Consider the following 18,885-nt stretch of genomic DNA (forward strand, 5'->3'; position numbering starts at 1 on the left):
GTCTTGGTCTTCTGCAAAAGGACCTTGCCAAGACTTGGAAAGACACTCGGTCAGTTCACCGGCTCGAAAAGAAAATCTGCGCAGAGCAATCTGACCCAGCCAATTCCATTATGCGACCTGATTCGTTGCTGCCCATAATCGAGAGTGGAAGATAAGTAGCTTTTGCAGCACTGGATCAATCAGTCCTTCATTAATAGAAGAAGGTTGAGTGTAAGTGGCTTCTCTGATTACCAGCTGCCCTATCGAGTTTACCTCGGGATTTATGAACTTGTGCTAACAGGCATCAACGTGTGAAGCTTCCTCAAGCTCATTAATCAACCATGGATACGGAGCGGAGGCAGGAACCCCACGGAGAGGAACACCATGAAGCAGGCTGCAGGCCGCGGGCCACAAGGCGGGTATGCCAGGTTTGACCCCAGGACCCCGGTGATCAACGGCTTCGCAGTCATCATTGTGCAGTAATTAACCGCACGCTTACAGTATGATTCGGGCGGAGCAGGGCAAACAAGAATGAGAAGGAGCTCTTGGCACCTTTGTCAGACTATTTGATGTCGTTGTCAATCGCACTCATGGACGACAGAACTCGACGTTCCTGACCTCCTACTGCTGTTCATTGACGCCTATCCCTCACCTAGAGCCAGCCTGCCCACGGTGAACGACACGATAATGAAGACTACACAAGCCTGCGCTCTCCTCTCGCTCGCCCTCCTGGGCGAATCCTGTCTACTCCCCGGAGAAGCCTCCGGCGGCCGCATCGCCCGCCGCCAGACCACGAGCCCCAACAACACGGGTGTCTCCATTGGCACGGGCGATCGCTTCGACGGCGGCAAGAAGTTCCCCCGCGGTCTCGGCACCCAGCCCGCCGGCACGAACCTCACCTCCCTCCTCAACGTCAACGAGATCAAAAGTGCCGTCAAGGGTCTCGTCCAGGAGTACGGCATTGAGTACTTTGAGTCGCCGTACAAGACGTATCAGAATGCCTCCTTCTTCGGCGCCAAGATTGGCGGCGAAGGCGGGAACTGCAGCGACGCGCACCACGTGTACTTCAACGGCGCCATCCACGCCCGCGAACGCGGGTCGTCGGATAATATCATCTACTTCATCTCCGACCTTCTGTACGCGAACAAGCACGGCGAAGGGTTGACTTATGGGGGCCGGACGTACACCAATGACGATGTGAAGCGCGCCCTGTCGACTGGCATTGTCTTCACGCCGCTGAGCAACCCCGACGGCGTGGCATACGACCAGACGACACACAGCTGCTGGCGTAAGAACCGCAACCCGGCCGCTTCAGGAGGGGATCCCGAGGCCATTGGCATCGACTTGAACCGCAACTTCGACTTTCTCTTTGATTTCCCGAAGAGCTTCGCTCCTAGCGTGGGACCCAACGTCGCCTCGGAAGACCCGACTGACCAGACGTACCACGGCGCTAGTCCGTTCTCGGAGCCCGAGACTCAGAGCATCAAGTGGGTGATGGACCAGCATAAGAACGTCAGGTGGTTCCTCGACATCCACAGCTACACCGGCGTTGTCCTGTACAACTGGGGCAGCGACGAGAACCAGCTGCGCCAGCCGTACATGAACTTTTTGAACGAGTCGTATGACGCCGTCCGCGGTCTCATGCCGGATACACCTCCTAACAACGGCATCTACGGCGAGTACATCCCCACCGGCGACTGGTCGGAAAAGGTGTTCGCCGCGATGCGAATGGGCAACGCCATGGACGCCGCCGCCGGTCGCCACTACGAGGTCGAGCAGAGCTCGTACCTGTACCCGACTTCAGGTGCGAGTGACGACTACGCCTACTCGCGCCACTTTACGGACCCCTCGCTCGGCAAGATGCACGGTTTCGTAGTCGAATTTGGATTTGGTAACGATGAGGTGGACTGCCCGTTCTACCCGACGCCCAGCCAGTACAACTTGAATCTGCTCGAGACCAACGCCGGCTTCATGGAGTACCTGCTCGCCGCGTCTGATGCTGGCGTTGGCGAACCGGCTTCCTGTACAGTATGAGCAAGTAGGCCTTAGAAGCGCGGCGGAGAGACGGATCTCAGCGGTTAAGGATACCAATTTGGACCTCAAGTGGATGAGATTCAGACCACTTTCCGGGGAACGGGAGGAGTCCCGGGGTAGACCCCGAGGCATTTGTCAGAAAGATGTGCCTGTTGCTTAGAAATACAAATTCGTCGTGAAGATAGTATCTGCAAAATAATTGAAGTCAACAATGTCGACAGATCTGTATGTCGGTTGATCGCTCAAGAATACTTGAACCCTGCTTGCATTCGTCCTCAATTGAGTTTGACATTACAAACTTAGTTACCCAAAGTTCTCATCAACAACAAAGGCGCCCACCACTCGATTCTGGCCACAATACCAAGAAAAGAATTCATTTCAGGTGAGTTCCGGATTCGATATGGTCAAAAATCAAAAGGGTAGTTGCTATGACCGCGGCAGGGCTCGAACCTGCGACCTTCTCGGGATCTTGTGCACACATTGTGAACGAGAAATCATGACCACTAGAACACACAGCCGGTGACTTGACGATTGGCAAAAGTATTGAGGACTAAGAAGCATAGCAAAGCGAACCCCACCAACCCCGCCAAACCACACCCACTATCACGATCCTTCTCTGACGACGACACCAGTCACAACGACCAACATGACGCCCAACCCCCCTAAGCTGGCGAGGGAGCCTTTCCGCGTTCTGGCCTTTAGCAAGACCTCTGGCTTTCGACACGACTGCATTGAAGCTGCTGTCTCCGCCGTGAAAGCCCTTGGCAAGCACACGGGACTCTTCACCGTCGACGCCAGCGAAGACGCCGAGGCCTCTATCAATCCTCGGTCCCTGGCAACATACGCGACCGTTGTCTTCCTTCACTGTACCGGAACGTTCCTCAATGTCGAGCAACTGTCGGCTTTGAAGGGCCACGTAAATTCGGGCGGCGGATTCGTGGGGGTGCACGCTGCCGCCTCAGGGTTGAGGGAGGATGATTGGTACGGCAAGCTGGTCGGCGCGCATTTCGACCAGCATCCTCCGCCCGAAGAGGGCACCTGTATCATTGAAGACCCGGGGCATTTCATAATGCGAAGTGGAGGCGGAAACCATCCGGCGGAGGCTTGCTATGATGTCCGGAAACAGTGGACCGACGAGTGGTACAACTTTCTGTCGCACCCCAGGGACAACGACAACCTCCACATCCTGGCTCGGGGCGACCCGACAAGCTTCCAAGGCGGCTCTATGGGGGACGATCACCCGCTTGTATGGTGTCAAGAGTTCGACGGGGGGAGATCGTTCTATACAGCCCTGGGCCACTATGAAGAGGCGTATGAGGACAAATGGTTCGTTGAACAGCTTCTCAGGGCCATCCTCTGGACTGCTCGTCATGAGGAAGAAGTCATCCTAGACGTATGATTGTTCTAAAAGTGAGACGAAGGACACACGCTTGGCGCCGTTGGTCATGAATCAGTAAACATTACAGGGCACGGGTATCTAAAGTAGGAATCTAAAGACGAGGCAGAATCAGAAGCACACACATTATATGCCAACACACAACTGACTAGCTCATCATCTCGTCGCCGGGCTCTCCGCTGAATCGGACCTCGATCCTGGACTCGAGAGATTCAGACCAAATGTCGGACTGAAAGTCGGGTGTATGGAGCAGGATGCCCAGCTCTTGACTCGTGTACCAACTGGCCCGGTCCAGGTTGCCGGAGCCCAGTAAGAGATATTCCCTGTCGACGAGCGTCATCTTCAAGTGCGACACGACCGGCTCTTCTGGATCCCGCACCGCCGTCGCCTGCAGATTCGGGCGGTAATAGTAGATGTCGAGGCGGCCTGGCCGTTGCAAATGGGATTCGGCGTCTACAGACCGTTTCCGGCCCCAATCTGCGCAGACTTGGCTGTATCGCTTGACGAGCGAACTGAGCGTCCACTCCGTCGTTGTGCAAGCCGTAACGAGCTGCTCGATTAACATCATATTCTTGCTTGTCCTGATGCGGACGCTGACGCCGCGACAAAGTGCCTCAAGGAGTGCATCGACAACAGCTCGACAAGTCAGGTTCGGCGTCACGATATCAATGTCGGTCCGGGCACTAGCGAATAACGACAGCAGAGCCGCATTGAGAGGAGTGGTAGGAGCCGTGGTGCGGCGCCAGACAGGAATGTAGCGGAAGCCGGGGTACCAATGATGAGATGAGGGTAAGATCATAGTCGGACAAGGTGGTAGACTTGCGAGGCTAAGCCGTCGGTACGCGGTCTCGTCGTCCGAAGGTGGACCGGGAAGAACAGTTCGCCCAGTGTCTTCTTCATCGACTTGGCCTAGCCCCTGGTTCGCCTCACGACCACTTTTGACTTGGTCGTCGGGGATCTCTCGCTCGCCGGCGCCGCGCTCCCAGACGTTTGTGTAGAACTTGGCAAGTTGAGCAACGGCTGCACCCTCGAACCCAATACAACCTTCGAACCACGTCTCCCAGCTTACGTTACAGCTGGGCATCCAAGCGCGCTTGCGGTCGACAATGACAAACTTTGGATGCATGACGCTGAAGGGCAGGAAGAATAGGCTCTTGACGGTGAGATCGATGCGGGCCGCCTTGAGCGTGGTATCCGGGGGCAATCCGAGCTTTGGCCACGCTGAGGTTGGGTACGCGTATGCGTCCCGCGACCACGGATGGAATATCTTTTGGAAGAAGCTACGCGACGAGAAGCAGATGCGAACGCGTAATGGGGCGACGGCATCCCCGCCGGACGTTTGGATCATCTCTCTACGTTGCTCGGCAAGGAGTTCCAGGGTTTCTTTGATGGCACTCAAGGTATCGGACGGAGCCCAGAAGCACGTCACCAAAATCACCTCGTGTCTCGCCAGCAAGATGGCCGGGAGGAGGGTTTTTTTGTAGATAGCGGCGCCGTTGCCGACGGTGAGAGACTTGAGGCTACATGTTGTCACCAAGCTCTCGGGATGGGAAACGTAGTAGTTGGGAAAGTCGTTGAGCTGTTCTCCACGACTCGATTTGAGAGAGTGAGTCCAATCGTCGAGAAAGGCCGAGGGAAAAGAGTGTGATGTCATTTCCGACATGATGATTGGTGTTGAGGCTGAAGGTTGTTTTGTGTTGCTATGAGAGCATCAGGGGTGCAGGTTCCAACTTCCGAGCTCTCAATTCCCATACGACGTTGGAGTCTGGACGGATGACCGATGTTACGAGCAGCTGAAGGCCAAAATGTCGTCATGCCACCGTAGTGGAGGAGGTCCCTCCGTCAGCGAAAGATGCCACAGTGCTCCTCCCCCTTTGTTAGACTCCCGAGTCCCGTCTGCCACCGTAGGTAGGCTTCGTACTCCGTAGGCTCGGAGCAAAGGTAAAATGAGTGAAGGACGCGGCTGTTCGTGACTTGTTTGGGATGGTAGGCGCGCTAAGATGAGAGTGCTCTGATTACTACGCCAGAGGTCGAAATGGCATGGGCCTCCTTGGCCTCGTCATGCGTCATGGGAATTGTTTATGCCACCAGTGAGTTTCCAAACTCAGCGCAGGGCAGATGGAACGGCGTGAGGAAGGGTCGGGCATGGAACTTGGAAGTCTCTACCGGATCGCCGGCCTGATCCCAGCAGCAGCGGGCCAAATTTGGCGAGTGATTGAGGCGCAGTCGCGGGAAGCTTCAGCGATGCAGCGACTCTCCCAGTGCGGCATGACTGAGATACTAAGACTGGCACTGAGTAGACAGACGGGCGCCCATGTTGTTGCATTGTTTGGTGTCCCGCCGGCGACAGAGGCCGGGCGCCGGGGGTAAGGTCAAGCTGGTAATTACCAATACGTTGGCACGCCGCACATCTGTTGCTTGAAAGTTGCAGACTGAGAGATCTGCGGCGCTAACATGAGCTCAGAGAGCGACATGTCCCAGACAGACGATCCGCTAACCGGCAATGCATAAGATATAGCATCCACAGAGTTCCGGTACAGGGCGCGCCCAGGGATCTTCCACTGGAAACAAACGGTAGCCGGAAAAGAAAACCGTCGACGTTAAGGCAGGGCCCAAGTAAAACGGAACGAGCTTCTCAGAACCCATGAATGTGACGTTATCTGGAAGCCGATCAATGGAAGACAGCAAAAAGGCGGTTGAGCAATGAACTGGTTCGAGGAGATGATTCGTCACCGAGGCATCTGATCTCGGATTGGGATAGTTCGTGCATGTGTTGTTGCCTGCCAGCAGACCAGTCACTCCGTATTACTGTCCAGCCACTTGTGACCGTGAGTATGTTGAGCGTCATTGGCAGCAGTAACTTAGAGACGGTCAACTCGTCCAAGTCAGAGACACTGTTAGGGACTGATTCGTCAAATCGCACGAGGTATACCGCTTGGGTGGTTGGCAATTTCCTCTAGCAGCAACCAGGACAGCCCTGGGACCTCACTCTCGACAGCTGTCCAGCTCGTGTCAAGTGATCTAGGGCGAAAACAAAGTTTGGACAAGTCCCGGTGCAAATCAAGGAAAGACGTGGACAGATGGTCGGCGTAGGCGGTTTGAAGCAAGACGGAAACGGCGTCTTGGCTGTTGTCGGCCCCAGTTCTTCACATGAAGTGAGGCAACAACGCTGAGCACGGCCGAAACCTGGTCCAATGCAGCGACACAGGCGCCAAGAGCAGAGATAGGGAAGAGCAGCTTTTCTGGGCCTCGCATTGGTTGTCGTCGAGACCGTCGTGGGAGCGTGGTCCTTTCATTCATGAGACCGATCCTGTCCCACGGAGCCACATTCGCACCGGAATGTCCAACGGGCAGAGTGCGGGGCAAGAGTTGCACTCGAGGGCCGTGATACAATTTGAGGTACATTAGCCGGCAGATGGCAGACAGCGACGCGTCCAGAAGACTTGCGTTTGTTTCTCGGCTCTAGTGCAGCTGCGCGGCTGCGGAGGCGTCGAATGGTCTGGGCCACTGGCTGGGATAACTTCACGAGTCCATCGTCTGCTAGTCGTGCTAGTGTACGATCACGTGAGGCCCACGAGTGTTGGCAAAGTAACTTATGCCTTTCTTCGTCGCCGTTTGGAATACCTAGATGAGTGAGTCGCATGACGCCGCTTCGTCCTGTGTATGATGTCGTATCGAGCAAAGCAGGGCGATGTGAGGCCAGTGAGCTCACAATAAGCTCAACCTCCCGAGATGGACATAATGCACTGCACCTGACAGGCGGCGTTGAGGGGCTGTAGAGAGCTGTATCGGATACGAGAGCTGACTGTGCGTACGGAGTACTGCCATACGTAGAATAGTAGTCGCGATGATGAGCCGGGGTTAGGCCTCTCCAAGTTGGCTTTTGGATACCTAGGCTTGCTAACAGTCCGGTCTGCCGATTTCAAGAATCCATCTAACAGTGTGTTCTAGTCCCCTTCAGTTGCGATCTTTCGACTACGTTGGGCAAAATACGGACATGGCGAGGCCAGGAAGCGGAAAAGCTGGAGGCAGCGCCCGGACGAGACCTCCGATGTGTCCCCTCGTTGGACCCTCAGCGTAGCGCTGCAGAGAACAGTGGATCTGGTAGGTGGTAGGAGGAGACTGGTGTGGTCCGACCCAGTCGTTCCAGTCCCCAACGACCCGTCTCGATTTAGCACAGCCTTTGCTTCGTGTGGGTGATGGCCCGGTGTGTGGATGAGATCTCGGTCGTGTTCCTGGATCCCAGCTCGTTGATGGTGTGGACCGCGGGACATCCTGAGACTGACTGGCTGACAGGTCATTGGTCTCAAACCATAAGGGAGAAGAGCGACAAGCGGAGCGGATGATTGGACGGATGTAACAAGCGTCGCGAAAAAGCCAGCGCTAGGGTAGGCCAACACTTTCGACGGAAGACGGCGGGAGGCACGAGGATAGGGCATTATTTGTATGAGTGGTGTTGAATCGACGTGTCCCGCGACACGGCGCCGAAGATGTGGTCGACGCGGCAGCCCATCAAGTACCAGAAGAGACCCCAATTGTAACGGCAGTGTGTGAGACTGTGAGGAGCTGGAGTGGTTCTGGTCCACGAGTGACGATATTGTGGGCTCTGGAGAAAGGACTGGAGAAACCAAACATGCCGGGAAACGGTAAAGTGGTTTTTGTAGATGTTATTGGCCCAAAGGCTCGGACTGGCAGCGGCCAAGGGTTGAAGAAGGAACCAAGAAGGGCGCTTTGGACGGGTATAACTCGTTGGCGTTATTCCTGGGGCGTTCAGGGAAGGCTTCTGAGGTCGAATATGCTGTAGAATGCAGTACCTAGACTCGATAGAACACCTAGTCGACGGATAGCCAATGGCAGTCGCATTATAATATGTCGGATGGGTGGTGTGAGTGCGTTCATCTGGCAACGGACGCTCCCTTGACCGATGAGGGGATGGAATATTCATCAGTCAGGGAATCTCGCAGGCAAGACTGCATGTTGGTTGATGAGGTTAATGAGGGAGAGACCACGCTGTTCAGTTGACCAACAAGCCGAAATGTCCACCACTTTCGATGGTGATAGGTGATGCCGGATTGAGGCAAGTGGCTCGCCTGGTCCGGGCCCTTTCCCTTCTTCCTTCAGAATGGAAATCGTTCTTGCCTGCCCCGATATCGTGACGTTCCAGTGTCTCGGGAAGCCATTGGGTGGGCTGGTAGAGTCGGCAGGAAGAAAGACACAGGGCTTATCCGTACCTGCCTCTACGGAGTAATACTCGGGCTCTAGTTCATCTGTACACTACCTACTAACAGCCTCCTCCCCGTCCAAAGTTGAAGGTATTTGTGACTCCATTTACCTACGTGCCTACCATACCTGGAGATAATGTGTGCGGAAGGCCCGACCTAATCCGTACGTGCTTAAGGTACCTTGCTTTGCTTGCTTAATAACTGGTTCTTTTGCTACCTGGAGCCTGGAGGTCAGTACGGATACGGAGTACCTAAAAGGTCAAGGGAAGGCACCTCAATTGCATCCTCAACTGCTGGCCCCTCCTCCCTCGGATTTGATGCCTCCACTGGCCAAGTTACTGATAGTGACACGCAATTCAAGACCTCCCCACATCGTGGCCCCCCTCGACTCCCTTCATATTAATGGCATAGGACGACATGGGACTGGGAGGACTGCCGGTGTCAAAAAGATACCTACCTGGTTGAACCGTCTTCCAATTTACATACTCCGTACCTAAGGTACAATGTCATGACTGTCCGTAAGGTACGGTTAAATCATAAATGCCTCCACCACCTCGTGCAGCACTGCAGCCGGATGCAATCACTCTCCCCGCCAAGTTCCATTGCCAGGGTGCAGCAGCAGTGTTGGGAGTCGGGATAGATTGGTGCAGAATTTCCAGATTCGACGGTGCGGGTTGCAGCTGCCAACCAGCCTGGCGGTGGCCAACCACCCAACGCCATCTCCAATAGCCAACAAACCGCCGAGAAAACCTGCAAGCTTATGATTCGAAGACGGGGTGTGCATTAGTGAATGCACATGCCACGATCCAGGCCTTGCTCGTCCTGCTCGTGCTACCTTGCCTTGTTCTGGACCAATTTGGTAACAAGGCTATTGCAGAATTGAGAAAACACTTTCGATGATAGGTACTTGATGTGAATAATATCTATCGACCATTGTCTCTCGTCTTCCCCTGGCCGGTGAGGTATTGGCAAAGATGCAGTACGAAGTACCTACATCTCGCACGTATCCATGGCTTGATTGAGAGTATCTACCCGTTTTCTTGGGAAGGCCAACTGCTTTCCTTCCCAACCCGAATTTTCTAGTGCCCCCGGTGCCACGGCCAGGTCACTTTGGAAGGTAAGGTACTTACGAATACCCCGCCTCCAATCTCTTTCCATTCTCGAACCTGAGAGAGTGGGACCACTTCCTACCCGACCCCCTCGCCCCTCGGCGGTTGAGTGTGGTCCCTTCCATTTCCATTTTCTGGCCCACCCCTGTGCCATGCTCCCCCAGCGGATCACCATGTTTTTTGGTGTCCCAGATTCCCTTCCCAGTCAGTCGTGGAAAGGTAAGGAACTAAGGATGCATGGTAGCATGGCTTGATGGGACAGGGAAGGAACTGGGAAACAAACAACTCGTGTACGAAGTACTGTGAGGCGTGGTGGCTCCATGTGCGAATCCGAATCTAGTGATAGGAAATATGGGCAATAAGGGCACTCACCCAGCCTATGAAATCACTGCTATGTTCAAGCTTTGAATTTCAAAGGTATCCGTACCAAGTAAGGGTGAAATACGTTTTATAAACTCTGAATTGGAATACGGACGTGTCCCTCTACCTACTTGCTACTTTACCTTAATCGACTGAGGTTGGCCACCGACCTTGCCGCGACGTCCAGTCTCGTGCTCTCCGCTCTCGACATCCCAGTGGTCCCCTTCCCTCCTGCCTCCCCCTCCCCCCCAAGCTTTCCAGTCCTTCCCTTCCCTCCCGGGGAGTGACACCCGACCACCCCACTCGATACGTACCTGCATGCCTTAGCTCACGCCTTAGCTCGCCTCCAAAACCCACCTCCCGCAACAGACCTAACAGCAAGACCACCTCAGTAAAACTACCCACCACACACACACGCGCACCGTGACACTCCACCAGACAGACAGGAGCATTGAGACGCCCATCAGGACAGTTACGCATTTTCTGCCACGCATGCCTTACCTTACCTCGCCCTGCTCTATTCTATCTGTAAGGTATCTGTAGTGTACGGAGTAGTCGTATCTTGCACAGTACGGCTGCGAAACTGCCAAATAACCTTTGCTGCATAGCCCGCACCTTCCTCTCGTTTCTTGACGTTCATACCTAGACGGTTTATTGTATACCCCGTACATCAAACCGTACGGAGACTATTGATCCATCCACCGATTCCACCGTTCGCTCCTCCTCGTCCCGTTTTGGGTGAAATCATCTTCTATTAACCCATCCCTCCAGCAGTGTCTGTCTGTCTGTAGGAAGCACAGCTCCCTCCACACACACCCCCTTCCACCCCTTCCACGGCCCTCCTTCTTCACCTGCTTCTTCCGCTTGACGGCACATCTCTTCATCCCTGCTCCTTGCATTATCGACCGTGTCTGATATCTTTTTGCCACTGCTCCCTTTCCATCACTCTCTTCTTCTTTTCATCTGCTTTCAAGACCACGTCTTGCGCTCACTCTCTCAACCCGATCCATCCTCCATCTTTCGTCATACACTGTCCACTCGCTCGCTCAACACATCTCACACCTTAACGATTCTCGCAACGACATTTGCCAATCCGCCCCGTTCGTCTTTCTCTGCAATAACCCGTTGAATGCTGGCATCGACCGATCTTACCTTCAACTTGTCACCCTAATTACTACGTCGACCGTCGAAGAACCTTGACCCCCTTAATCGAAACCCTCCACTCTCGCAGAGCTTCCCGACAGCCCCTCCCAGCACATACCATATTCCCGCCGCCAAGATGAACTTCACCAAGAAATTCGACCGCGCCTTCCAATGGGCCGGCGAAAAGATGGGATCCGAATCCAAGACGGGACAGACGGACGAATTCAAGAACTTGGAAATGGAGATGCAATTGCGATATGACGGTAGGTCAAGCCTCTCTGCAGACAGCCGGTTCGCCAACGAGTTGTTAATACTGTTTTGCTCTAGGAATGGAGAGACTTCAAAAGTCAACAAACACCTACGTCAAATGGGTCGCCCGTCGTGGCGAGGCCTTCGATGACAAGGAGAAAGGCCTTCCAATTGCCTTTGTCGGTCGCATGATGATTTCTCATGGCGAGGAATTCGAGCCCGACTCCGAATTTGGCGCCTGTCTGCTCTGTAAGTTGGGCTGACGTTCCTATGCACTGCCTTGCGAAGCATCGCTAACCACAGACTGCACAGCTCTCGGTCGAACCAACGAACGTCTCGCCGGTATTCAGGAAAGCTACGCCTCAGAAGTTACCGATAAGTGGCTTGTCTCGGTCGAAAGATCTTTGGCTATGATGAAAGAGTACCAGGTACGTACCGACGTCATGGCTCGTCCACACGTGGTTTCAGCCCATCCCATCTGACACACTCTCCGCCAGGCCGCACGGAAGAAGCTCGAGTCGCGCCGATTGGCCTACGATGCAGCTATCAGTAAAATGCAAAAAACGAAGCGCGAGGATTTCCGCCTCGAGGAAGAGCTCCGTACTGCCCGCGCAAAGTACGAAGAAGCTGGCGAAGATGTCATGAGACGCATGTCCGACATAAAGGATGCAGAGACCGACAACGTTCGGGACCTGACTAGCCTGCTGGACGCCGAATTAAACTACCACGAACGCTGCGCAGAAGAGCTTCGCCGACTGCGCCAGAACTGGGCGGGCGGTAATGCGCCTCCGTCACCAACCGATCGTCGCTACGCAAACGGTCGCGGGCGGTCCAACACGGCCCGTTCGTTCAACGACTACTCGGGCCGCAACAATCAGGTCGAGGAGGAACCGGAACCAATGCCTGTTCGCATGCCCATCCGCTCCCAACGATCCGAGGTCAAATTTGGCGCGTCGGCCGACACAACCCCGAGGCCGTCTATCAGTAGGTCTCAGACGTTCCAGGGGCCAGCTGCGACCGATCGACGATCTATGGCTGCTACTCCGCCAGTGCCTGCTGTTTCTCACATTGGATCTCTGCGTGGAAATTTGAGACCTACCGGCAGACCAATGGCTAGCGATGTGTTTGCCGACGATGACCACACAACAGTAAGTGGCAGCGGCAGTCCGGAATGGAATGACCGAAGTGCAAGCCCGGCTACTAGCATGGGAAGCAGCTTGACCCGAAGCACAAGCAACCTTCAAGCCAAGAAAGCACCTCCGCCTCCTCCCCCGAGCCGAGCCAAGAAGCCGGCGCCCCCAGTTCCCGCCAAGCGGGAGGTTGGGTACTAGATATACACCGCTTTTTGAATCTTCTTTCGAAGACGGCCTTGGGCGGGCGTAGCGAAGTGCGATGCTTGCCTTGAGTCCTTTTGCATCAATAGACTGTTCATTCCGTGCTGGGGTGTACGAGCTCCCGATAGGAGCAGGGCGTTTTGGCGTGTTAATGTTCGTGGGCTGGATCTGCAACTGTTGGTTCCCTCGTCGCATAGCTTCTGACAAGAAGAATGTATCGATTAGAGATGGCCGGGTTCGATTCTCCAGATACCGAGCATGGATTCTGTTTCTATCCTCTTCGTTGCTTGGCAGTAAACTTGCTGTAGTCAGTATCCTGAGTACCTGAAGCGTAGTGGATATTTGCACTATGAAGTGGTTCATGGTGAGTGAGGTCCAGGTCCTCAGACCGGTTCAATAGAGCTTGGCCGTCGCCAAGAGGTGATGTTCCATACTACGACCTGCATCTTTGCCAGGCAAAAATGACTGGCAGAATAGAACGATGAAAATTTAAACCCACTTTCTGAATCAATGTCCGGCCCTTTGTGTTTGGTGTTTCTGTACGGATTACTGTAGCTTATATCCCGATAATGGATGTAAGAATGCCACAAGTTGATCAAGCCACAACGCCGAGGAACAAGAAATGTCGGCTGAGCCACATCACGTGCGTCGTCTGTGGCTCGAGCTCCCCGGTGCCTGCCTGACTGCCAGCGGAGCTCAGCTTATCGGCTTCGATAAGGTGAACGGGCTTTGTTCCCGCCATTTGATCTGGGGTCCTGATATTGAATCGGCCAATTTCCACCTCTCGATTCGACGACATACAACACAACGAACGTCGCCTCAATACGAAACCTGGGTGATTGCTACTCTGTTCACATCGCGCGTCAACATATCCTTCGTCCTCCTCACGTCCGGATTTCAAAGTACACTCAATTTGATCGCTCGCAACATGTCAGTTTGCCACGATGGCAACAGAAGATGCGCGATACCGACTCTCGACGCAGTATCGACTGTGGTCTTTTTCCCCGTCCAAGTTAGCGGAACTGCGAGAACAGACGAACTCCCTGGCGAAAACAAACATCATCAGCCGTCTCGTGGAAACGAAACGCGTGGATCTAGATGCGGCCGAGTCGATGCCTGAATTCTTGACACCTTCCGAGGAGACCCAGTTGCTCAAGTTTTTCACCGTTGAATTGATTCGAGCGGCGGACTTCTGTGGACTTCCAACAGAGGTTAGAGCGACTGCGACCGTTTTCCTGCGTCGATTCTACGTCACGAACTCAATCATGACATACCCCCCTCAGGATATTCTGAAGACCTGCCTGTTCTTCGGAAGCAAGGCTGAGGGACTGTATACCCGCCTAGCTAAATTGGCCGACAAGTTTCCCAACACGACCGAAGAAGAGATACTAGCAGGAGAGTTCTTGCTGTGTCAAGGAGTCCGGTTCGCTTTCGATGTGAGGCATCCGTTCCGCGCCTTGGAAGGAGCTATCCTGGAACTTCGGCGGCATGCCGACCTTGAGGTAGGCTGTGAACCCGGTACCCGAACGCTGAACTCTTCTGACGAGATGTATAGAAAAGTCGAATCGATGCCGCCCATTTCCGTGCTCGCGCTTTCCTCAAGTTCAGTTCCCTCGTCACAGACGCGTATTTCCACTATACCCCGAGCCAGATCATGCTTGCTGCGCTCTCTTTAGCTGATCGAGGGCTGGCCGAGAAACTCGTTCAAAGCGCCTTTGGTCCCACTCAGAGCGGAACCTCGAATGAAGGCGAGAAGGACCTCACTGGACACGAGATACGGGATAAGGTCATGGCAACAATCGAGGCGTGTAGGGAGCTACTGGCGACTGAACAGCCCGAGAGATTGGACGAATACTGGGGAACTGTATGTCAACCCCGGAGGTTGCCTTACTCGAGTTTTGGTGAGACTAACAAAGGGATAGGTTGAGGCGACCAAGGTGATCAAGCCTTTGATACGAAAACTGAAAAGGTGCAGAGATCCGGATCGTGCAGATCTTGTGGCCCTACAAAAGGCTCGACGAGAGTTGGCTTCGCAGAAGAATACGGGGAAGCCGAAAGCTGAAGGAGACGGGTCCTTGTTCGGCGGTAACGGCGGAGTGCTTGGCGGAAACGAGGCGCGGGATGCCAAGCGACGAAAGGTTACCGAAGGTGACGACGTATTTGGTCCAGCGTTGGGTTAAGTCCGAGGCATACGGATAACAAGCTGTTGCGAGGAGGCTTCGCGCGCAAATTCGCATACACGAGGCGCAATGGCGTCGGGTGTGCAGGCGAAGATTCGCCAAGGCCATGGAGGATGGCGGGACAGACGACTTGGCCTAATGCGGCTTTACGAAGAGACACCCAATATTTTCCTCACGACCCCCGGCGCTTCTTGCGATGGTGAACCTCAACGTGGCGATGCCCAGACTTGACAAATCCCCGAATTCGAAACGCGCCAGCGTGCGCCCCTCGTTTTTGGGCAGGTCGGGGAACAATCACCGAGAAGTGGTTCATCTAGACATAAGCGGAGGCCTCAACGTGGCCAACTCTATTGCATTCAAGACGACTTGACATGGGTATAGCTAGAGAAAGTGCAACCGCCAAGCAACGGTTCCCAGCGAGAGGAATGCGCCATTGGGTCACTTTATGGAATAAGCGCCAAAGTTGCGATCTGTCAAGTGAATCGATGACGCACCGTTTCCAAGATACTATCGTCAATGGTTATAGCGCAATGTGTTGGAGTCGGCACAGCCGGCTTTTAGAGCTCTTGGGTTCCAAGGAGCTTCCCCCATGTCGCTTGCTTGGCCACGCTTTCACAATGGCACTAAACCGATCGCGGATACTTGTCACAATGAATTTGGGGTCTAACCGGAACACCTCACCAAACAACTGGCACCCCATGGAGACGAGACACTTCCTAGAGCGAAGCCAAGGGGAGAATGGGAATGGCCCGACTGGCCCTGCATTGGGGTCGCTTTCTTCCTAGATATTGCGGGGAAGCGGCTGCAGGGCTACACAATAGTGCACCTCTTTCCCCCTTCTCATTCAAATTAATTCTGTCTCGTCTTGACAAGACATGTAGAAGTGGTTGACGATGGAAAGATGCCTTTCGACGATCCTGGTCTAGGTTCAATGACAGACTACGGTTACAGTATGCCAAAGCATGAGACGAGTGCCTTACCATAACCATGCCCTTGAATATCTCTAGGCTCGGTTTCGCGCGGTTCATACTATTATAAGCTGTAATAAAGGTAGTCATGACTAAGAACAAGGATTTCCATGTTGCCAGCCCGCTGGCATACATATGAGGCAGGAATACCAACCGGCATTGCACGGCTCGCTTGTTCGGCGCCATCGGAGTCTCTCCCGTCTTCAATGGCGCTAAGCGGTCTATCCTGACGACATCGACTTTTTCTGTCTCCTCCCTCACCCAAGCTGCGCCAGTCGGGCGCAGGCTTACGCAACTTCCAAGACACAACTTGCTGTCAATGGCGTCCTTGACTCCAATCCCCCAAGCTTCTAGTAGCCAGGCGGTTCCCTGGCATTCCGCATTTTTCTGGTAGCTTCGTGAAATCAGTCGGCAGAATGCTAATCTGACCGCAAAGGGACTCGGAATCGCATGTTCGAACGAGAAATACCTCTCCATTTTCCATCACGGGGTCCGTATGGCTTAGTAGTCTACGCCTGCACGACTGCAGCTCCTACTAGCAATGGCTCTTGGAAGATCTTTCGACTTGTAAGCAAGACAATGAGCGCACTGGCAAAGTAGCTGGTACGCGAGCAGGCGAGTTGGACCATGGTTGCCATGTTGTCGAGCTTCAATCATTGCTGGGTCAGTGCAAGTTCCCCCCTTGGCGTATACGCCGGCTAAAAACCACTCCACGATCGACTTGGCACCCGGCTGGCGATCCTGTTGAACAGCTTATTGGTCGTCTGCCAGCGTCGTGCTCTTTCGCGAGCTAAGGAGGCTTCTCCACCCCCCGTTCTGCATGTCTGCCCCGGTCCAGTTCAATGTCCCACTCCCTGGCGCGGTCGTGATGTCGACCAAGACCCTTGTCTGGGGACGAGCAGCCCGGCAGGCCTCCTAGTTCTTCACCCAGCCTGGGCAACAAGCTTGATTCGGCTCGATCTGGTAACCTACGACGACGCGATTGGTTTGATCACTCTTGGGCTGAGCTCACCAAGGTGTTTGGCATGATTCGTGTAGACTCCTGACGAGGAGCTCCCACATTACCTTAAATGCTCCCATCTCCGCCTCTAAAATTCCTTCGCCATTCCGTCCCGATCAGTTTCAATTAATAGTAGCCTTGATACCCATCCTTTTCAGACACGTTAGTTCCAGGTCTTTGTATACCAAATAGATATCATGCAGGTCAAAAACATTCTTCCCCTGGCTTTGGCCAGCACTGCTCTTGCCCAAAGCACGCAAAGCTTGACGGCAGCTCTGGCTTCTCAGAACTCGAGCTTGTCATCTCTCACAGGTAAGCGGTTCCTTTCTTCATGATTTGCCCTTCTTGGATGCAGTTCTCTAATGTGTCACAGCGCTTCTCGGTACCCAGCCGGCTCTTGTCGAAGCTCTCTCCCAGGCACAAAACATCACCATCCTGGCACCCAGCAATGCGGCTCTCGAGGCATTCCTCGCAAGCCCTGGTGCCCAGGGTGCTGCGACCAACCCCGGCCTCGTCGCCGCAATTCTTCAGTATCACGTCCTGAACGGCACCTATTACGCCTCCAACTTCACCGAAGAGCCGCAATTTATTCCCACTTTGCTGTCCAACGAGACCTACACCAATATCACTGGCGGGCAGCGCGTCCAGGCTCAGACTGTAGGAGGCAACGTCACCTTCTACTCTGCCCTGAGAGAAAACTCGACCGTCACGGCCGGCAACGTCAACTTCACCGCTGGCACAATTCACATCATTGACAAGGTCTTGAGCGTTCCCCAGCCGATTCCCGCCACTCTTCAGGCAGCCAACCTCACTGCTGCTTTGGGCGCTGTCCAAGCCGCAAACGTCGGCCCTGCTCTCACCGCCGCCAAGGATTTGACAATCTTCATCCCCAACAACGAGGCCTTCCGCTCCATTGGAAATCTAACCGCCAACCTGACCGCCGCGCTACCCAGCATCCTCCAGTACCACGTCGTCGCCGGCGCTGTCTTGTACAGCCCTGATATCACCAACACTTCATTGACCACCCTCAACGGCGGAAATGTTACTATTCGTGTCATCAATGAGACTGTCTACGTCAACGAGGCCGAGGTTCTCATTCCCAACGTCCTCGTCGCCAATGGTGTGGTTCATGTCATTGACAAGTAAGTCTTCAAGTCATACTCCAACGTATCAATCTCTGACCATTACCAGTGTCTTGAACCCCAACAACACTTCCGTGGAGCCTGACACCACCGCTTCTACCCGCATGCCCGCGTACACTGGCGCTGGCACCGCCACCGACGGCAGCAACCCCTTCACCAGCGGCATCACCGGCCCCACTTCTACTGCCCCGCTTGCCACTGAGACTGGTGCCAACAACGGTGGTGGTGTCCGTTCTACTTCCTCCAGTACTGAAGCTGGTCCCATGCGCACCGCTGCTGTCGGGGCTGCTGCCCTCTTCGGTGGTATGGCTGCCTACATGAATATCTAAGTGCATTGTGTTGCGACAAAAGTTATGGAAAGGGAAGAACCTTCGGCACAAAGAGCTTGTAGATGGCTGGAGAAGGGAATGTTGTTACGTTACTGGAAGTCGATACTTGCGGGTTGTAGCTTTAGTTCGTTCTTTTGATCAACTATTTCCTAAAGGTTAAGACGGAGATGGTGGAGAACTGTGGAGTTTCAAACCGAGGAGGATTGTAATACGCGAAGTTAAAGTCATTCACTTCAATAAGCCACATTTGGAATAATAAGTCCAATGTACCCAAATATCCCACTGCCATTCAAGTCATTTCAGCTATGAGTTGTATTCACGTATCGATCAGTGCATTTCCATAGTTGTTATGACTACAGAACCAACAATTGTGGTGTGTAACAAATGCTATGTCATCTCAGCACAGGAACTTTGTTGACATCTATTGTTTTTCAGTCAAC

General features: G+C 54.0%; 7 protein-coding genes and 1 non-coding gene across 8 annotated transcripts; 5 read left to right on the plus strand and 3 right to left on the minus strand.

The window, feature by feature from the left end:
• Nucleotides 1-231: 231 nt before the first annotated feature.
• On the plus strand, nt 232-2,268 carry BDP55DRAFT_688330 (zinc carboxypeptidase). The gene has a single exon (XM_060576631.1). The coding sequence runs from the start codon at nt 667-669 to the stop codon at nt 2,011-2,013; it is 1,347 nt and encodes a 448-aa protein (XP_060421417.1). The 5' UTR covers nt 232-666; the 3' UTR covers nt 2,014-2,268.
• BDP55DRAFT_80078 (glycosyl hydrolase) lies at nt 2,244-3,485 on the plus strand. Its single transcript, XM_060581227.1, has 2 exons — nt 2,244-2,395; nt 2,582-3,485. Exon 2 carries the CDS (start codon nt 2,660-2,662, stop codon nt 3,410-3,412), a length of 753 nt encoding a protein of 250 aa, XP_060421418.1. The 5' UTR covers nt 2,244-2,395; nt 2,582-2,659; the 3' UTR covers nt 3,413-3,485.
• Nucleotides 2,443-2,531, minus strand: BDP55DRAFT_t337. The gene has a single exon. It is a non-coding gene; the product is annotated as a tRNA-Val (tRNA).
• On the minus strand, nt 3,443-5,299 carry BDP55DRAFT_80118 (uncharacterized protein). The gene is made up of 2 exons (XM_060581228.1): nt 3,537-5,299; nt 3,443-3,451 (listed from the first exon to the last, which is right to left on the minus strand). The coding sequence occupies exon 1, from the start codon at nt 5,070-5,072 to the stop codon at nt 3,558-3,560; it is 1,515 nt and encodes a 504-aa protein (XP_060421419.1). The 5' UTR covers nt 5,073-5,299; the 3' UTR covers nt 3,443-3,451; nt 3,537-3,557.
• A 6,080-nt stretch (nt 5,300-11,379) lies between these two features.
• On the plus strand, nt 11,380-12,823 carry BDP55DRAFT_568907 (BAR domain-containing protein; the record flags this gene model as incomplete). The annotated part of the gene is made up of 4 exons (XM_060570720.1): nt 11,380-11,506; nt 11,571-11,741; nt 11,805-11,920; nt 11,990-12,823. The coding sequence occupies 4 exons, from the start codon at nt 11,380-11,382 to the stop codon at nt 12,821-12,823; spliced, it is 1,248 nt and encodes a 415-aa protein (XP_060421420.1).
• A 947-nt stretch (nt 12,824-13,770) lies between these two features.
• Nucleotides 13,771-15,006, plus strand: BDP55DRAFT_568923 (cyclin ccl1; the record flags this gene model as incomplete). Its single annotated transcript, XM_060570722.1, has 3 exons — nt 13,771-14,328; nt 14,382-14,690; nt 14,749-15,006. The coding sequence occupies 3 exons, from the start codon at nt 13,771-13,773 to the stop codon at nt 15,004-15,006; spliced, it is 1,125 nt and encodes a 374-aa protein (XP_060421421.1).
• A 412-nt stretch (nt 15,007-15,418) lies between these two features.
• Nucleotides 15,419-16,811, minus strand: BDP55DRAFT_80371 (uncharacterized protein). Its single transcript, XM_060581229.1, has 2 exons — nt 15,987-16,811; nt 15,419-15,923 (listed from the first exon to the last, which is right to left on the minus strand). The coding sequence occupies exons 1-2, from the start codon at nt 16,449-16,451 to the stop codon at nt 15,723-15,725; spliced, it is 666 nt and encodes a 221-aa protein (XP_060421422.1). The 5' UTR covers nt 16,452-16,811; the 3' UTR covers nt 15,419-15,722.
• A 360-nt stretch (nt 16,812-17,171) lies between these two features.
• Nucleotides 17,172-18,445, plus strand: BDP55DRAFT_568913 (fasciclin domain-containing protein; the record flags this gene model as incomplete). Its single annotated transcript, XM_060570721.1, has 3 exons — nt 17,172-17,286; nt 17,348-18,116; nt 18,166-18,445. The coding sequence occupies 3 exons, from the start codon at nt 17,172-17,174 to the stop codon at nt 18,443-18,445; spliced, it is 1,164 nt and encodes a 387-aa protein (XP_060421423.1).
• Between the last annotated feature and the right edge of the window lie 440 nt (nt 18,446-18,885).

This window comes from Colletotrichum godetiae (genome assembly GCF_030913485.1).
Source record: "Colletotrichum godetiae strain CBS 193.32 chromosome Unknown BDP55scaffold_135, whole genome shotgun sequence".
Taxonomy (NCBI): Eukaryota; Fungi; Ascomycota; class Sordariomycetes; order Glomerellales; family Glomerellaceae; genus Colletotrichum; species Colletotrichum godetiae.

Excerpts from the sequence above, each read along its gene's own strand:
- BDP55DRAFT_688330 (XM_060576631.1), top strand. The coding sequence starts at position 667 with ATGAAGACTACACAAGCCTGCGCTCTCCTCTCGCTCGCCCTCCTGGGC.
- BDP55DRAFT_80078 (XM_060581227.1), top strand. The coding sequence starts at position 2,660 with ATGACGCCCAACCCCCCTAAGCTGGCGAGGGAGCCTTTCCGCGTTCTG.
- BDP55DRAFT_80118 (XM_060581228.1), bottom strand. The coding sequence starts at position 5,072 with ATGTCGGAAATGACATCACACTCTTTTCCCTCGGCCTTTCTCGACGAT.
- BDP55DRAFT_80371 (XM_060581229.1), bottom strand. The coding sequence starts at position 16,451 with ATGGAGAGGTATTTCTCGTTCGAACATGCGATTCCGAGTCCCTTTGCG. Across the intron at positions 15,924-15,986 it reads TATTCAAGGGCATGGTTATG|GATCGTCGAAAGGCATCTTT; the intron begins GTAAGGCACTCG and ends AACCTAGACCAG.